Below are 4149 nucleotides of genomic sequence, written 5' to 3' on the forward strand. Positions count from 1 at the left end.
AACACAGTGGCTTAAACAATATCAGGTTTACTATCTTTTGTTATGTGACATCTCTCTGATTCTTTACTGTGCTATCCACACAGCTGGCTTCATCCTACACTGGCTTATCACATGATTGTGAAATAGCTGCCCCCCGGCAACTAGGGCTATGGGCGTCCTAATTCACGCCTGGTCTGGAAGGGTGTATCTCTCTTGCAGTCACTGAGTAAAAGTCCTTTCCTTTAGCCCGACTGGGCCCATCTGTGTCACTTGTCTTCTCCTGGGCCCCAGGGGAAATTCACATCCAGCATGGCTAGAGTCCAGGTTTCTGAACACTGTGAAGACGCCTTAGAGACTTAGCACTGGTGTTGACTAGTCAGATCCAGAAACAAAGGTGAAGCTGGTTTCTTCTGAGCTCTGTGGGTAGCTGGTGGGGAGCAGGGAGAAAGAGGGTGTGGATGTTGGTGACAAGCAGCCAATCGGGCCCGCCGCGCGTTAATATAGAGCAGGGCTGTCCAGCAGAAGTTTCTGTAGCGGTGGAGTGACCAGTACTGTGCTGTCCAATGTGGCAGCCACTGGTCACCTGGGGCCACTGAGCACTTGCAATGTGGCTGGTATGACTGAGAAACAAAATATTTCACTGTATGAAATGTGAGCGAATTTAAGTTGGACAGTGGACAGTGCAGATGTGGGGAACGATTTCTCTACTGGGAGAAAAATAAGACAACAGAGAGTTGGGAGGATCTGTGTAAGCCAGACAGCTGGTGCCCCGTCTAAAGGCAGGGGCGCCTACCTGGTGTGAGCAGATCATGGCTCTGGGGGAAGGCAGGTGTGTTTTCATTACCTGACGCTGCCTAACTAACCTCCCCAGAACTTAGCAGCTTAACATGACAACTATGTAATTTGTTCACCTGCGATCTGTTACTTCTGCGATCTGGGTGGAGGCTCAGCTGGGCAGTTTGTCCTGTTGGTCTTGCTGGTGGTTACTTGTGTGTCTTCCTTCATCGGGAAGGTGGGCTGGGAGGCTGAGGCATCGGGACCCCTTCTCCATGTAGCTGCAGAATCTCCCCCAACGCGTGGTCTCTCCAGCAAGGTAGCTGGTTCAGGGCTCCCAAGGCACAAAAGAAATTCTTAAGGTTTACGCTCAGGCCTGGCTCAGGGACGCTTCTGCCAGTCTCTTCACCAAAGCAGGTCACAGGCTCAGCCCTTTGGCACTGTGACCTGCAAAGAATGCGCAAAGGCACAAATACCAGAGGCGTGGTTCAGGCAGGGGCGGGAGGTGGTCACCAGTGTCACGCAGCCACACGTCCCAGTGTTGCCAGGGCTCCCATCTGTGTTTTCAAGAGCAGCAGGGCATCCAAATTTATATGTGAAACCTCCCAATTTTTAACTGTTGGCTCACTTTTTTTTTTTTTTTTTTGGTAACGGCATTATTGAAATGTAATTCACATACCACACAGTTCATCCATTTAAAGTATACAATTCGGGGCTTCCCTGGTGGCACAGTGGTTGAGAATCTGCCTGCCAATGCAGGGGACACGGGTTTGAGCCCTGGTCTGGGAAGATCCCACATGCCGCGGAGCAACTGGGCCCGTGAGCCACAACTACTGAGCCTGCGCGTCTGGAGCCTGTGCTCCGCAACAAGAGAGGCCGCGATAGTGAGAGGCCCGTGCACCGTGATGAAGAGTGGCCCCCGCTCGCCGCAACTAGAGAAAGCCCTCGCACAGAAACGATGACCCAACACAGCTAAAAATAAATAAATAAATAATTAAAAATAAAAGGAATTCCTTAAAAAAAAAAGTATACAATTCAGTGGGTTTTAGTATATTCACAGAGTTGTGCAACTATCACCACGATTTCAGAACGTTTCATTACTACAAAAAGAAATGCCGCACCTTTTAGCGGTCACTCCCAAGTCTTCCCTTCCCCCCAGCACTGGCAATCACACACCAGTCTGCGTTCTGTCCCCATACAGTTGCCTACTCTGGACATTTCATAGAAATGGAATCTTGAATTATATGGTCTTGGTTCGCTTCTTTTAAACATCGCAACCACATGAAAACATTTCTGCCCGCTGGATTTGTTTTGCAGCCTCTGGGTACACAGATTGGGGAGCACAGCAGACCTGCCGCGGACCAGCAACAAGTGCTCACGAGTCCTGGGTGCACATCCTAAGCTCTGTAACTGCCACCTCCCACCCCCCTTTCACCTGGCTTTATCCTTCTTAAACAAGACAACCCAACTGGGTTAGCTTGCTGTCATCCAAAATGGCACATCTGTTTTGGGCAGAGCTTCACCACTAAGTCACCACATGATTCAAGGTGAATGGCTTTATTTTCATTCCACGTTTAATGTTATTCTGCTCTTTGCCTGAGCGTATCATGCCGTCAGTCTTAAAACAGATACTCGTGGTTTTTGACTTATGTACCAGCTAGGGTGTAGAAGAAGCACTGGACTAGCAATTAGTTTTGAGCCTTTTACTCAAGTCTGAATTCTAATGCCTACGAGATGTGTGATCCTAGACCGGAATCTTGAGGGGCTTGCTTTTTCCACTAGCGAAATTAGGATACTAATACATGCTGTGGAACATCACGGGAGTCTCAAAAAAAATTAGGTGAACATAAGACACTCTTCCGGCACCATTTACAATTCAACAAATATTCAGTCATTCACTTATTCAGTTAATTGCACACATATCTATCACTGGCGAGTGCTGTCCTAGATTCTAGGAATATAGTAGTGGACAAAACAAACAAAATCTCATCCCTCCTAGCTTTTAAGACAGCTACTAAAGAGCTTCACAAAATAAATAATTATAAATTATAATGGGTGCGGTGTAAGAAAAACGTATACTGTGCTCTAATGACATATAAAAGGGGGATCTGGTCTAATCTGGGAAGATCAGGAAAGTGACATTTGAGCTGACAGCTGAAGGTGATTAGCACTAATGGATAGGGTGGGACAAGTCCTATTTTGGCATCCGATTATTCTCTCATTAAATATGTATCTACTGCCCACTGTGTGCCAGCACCTTGCTAGGCAACAGTCAAGATATCAGACATTTTGAAAAATAAAAAAGTTAATACATGCTACTTCAAGCCTTTTAGGAAGGACTACTTACCCAGATGACCTACCAGCAAGCCCACTTCCCAGGTAATTGCTCCATCCTGGTTTTAGCTGGAGTTAAGGGTGGAGGAAGAAGAAGAAATGGTCTCACATGAGCTGAATTATGACAGCCCTGGGTCCCAACTTCTGAAGCCATGCTGGAGGCCGTTTCTGGAGAACACCCTTCCGCTCCACTCCGGTGAAATGTCCCACACTGGTGTAGGTGCCGGAGGGCATGGTGAGGAACAAGACACACAAGAACCCGGCCACCATGGAGCTCATCATTGTGGGGACCACGTACAAGCTGGGGACAAAGGAATAAACAAAAAACGTGGCAGTTACCATGGGGGGGAACTAAAACAGGGTAAGGGGATGGGCGTGGGATCCACTTTAGATGGGCTGGTCAAGAAATGCTTACAAGGAGTCACCAGTCCAGTTGAGGGCTGAAGGAAAACAGGAGGCCAGCCATGCGACAAGGAAACAAGGCTCTGAGCTTGTTCTCAGGCGGTGGTTCTCAGTGCAGGCGACTTTGCTCCACCGCGGGTCATTTAGGAACGTCTGGAGACAGATTTGCTTGGCACAACTGGGGAGCGGGGTGGCACGGGCATCTAGTGCAGGAGAGGCCAGGGATGCCGTTACCCATCCTACAGTGCACAGAACGCACGCCACAAAGAACTCTCTGCTCCCAATGTCAACAGAGCACAGAGAAACCTGGTCCCAGGGCAGGGAGGCAGGAGGCCGGGCGCGGGAGCAGGGGCCAGCCTGAGCAAACTAGCCTGGAGGGCAGGCAGAGGCTGAAGCCACCGTAAGAAGTCTGGGTTCGGAACCTCGGACGGCCTGCCTCTGATTTCACTTTCAAAACCCTCTCTGGGGTCACACCCCAGCCCTCCGGCACCACCGCTAGCGGAAGCAGGTCCCCCGCCCGGGCAGGCTTCCGGGGCGGAACCGGAAGTCCCGGCGGGCGGTGCTGCGGGCTCGCCCAATAGGGCCGCTCGCGGGGCGGGCCGAGAAGGCCGGCGGGGCCAGTCTCGCGAGAAGGGCGGCGGCGGCGGCGGGAGAGCCGGG

The 4149-nt window shown here is 50.4% G+C and overlaps 1 protein-coding gene across 5 annotated transcripts in view; it reads right to left on the reverse strand.

The window, feature by feature from the left end:
* The window catches only part of GLT1D1 (glycosyltransferase 1 domain containing 1), a 115319-nt gene extending 111309 nt beyond the window's left edge, over nt 1-4010 (reverse strand). For 4 of the 5 annotated variants that reach the window (XM_059893675.1, XM_059893672.1, XM_059893674.1 and 1 more), the window contains exons 1-2: nt 3503-4010; nt 3114-3388 (exon numbers count right to left, since the gene is read on the reverse strand). In XM_059893675.1, coding sequence (XP_059749658.1) covers nt 3114-3241 — 128 coding nt within the window. In that variant the 5' untranslated portion in view covers nt 3242-3388; nt 3503-4010. Of the gene's footprint in view, nt 1-3100; nt 3389-3502 lie in introns of all 5 variants that reach the window. The other variant, XM_059893677.1, reaches the window with a different exon arrangement.
* Between the last annotated feature and the right edge of the window lie 139 nt (nt 4011-4149).

This window comes from Balaenoptera ricei, chromosome 14, assembly GCF_028023285.1.
Source record: "Balaenoptera ricei isolate mBalRic1 chromosome 14, mBalRic1.hap2, whole genome shotgun sequence".
NCBI lineage: Eukaryota > Metazoa > Chordata > Mammalia > Artiodactyla > Balaenopteridae > Balaenoptera > Balaenoptera ricei.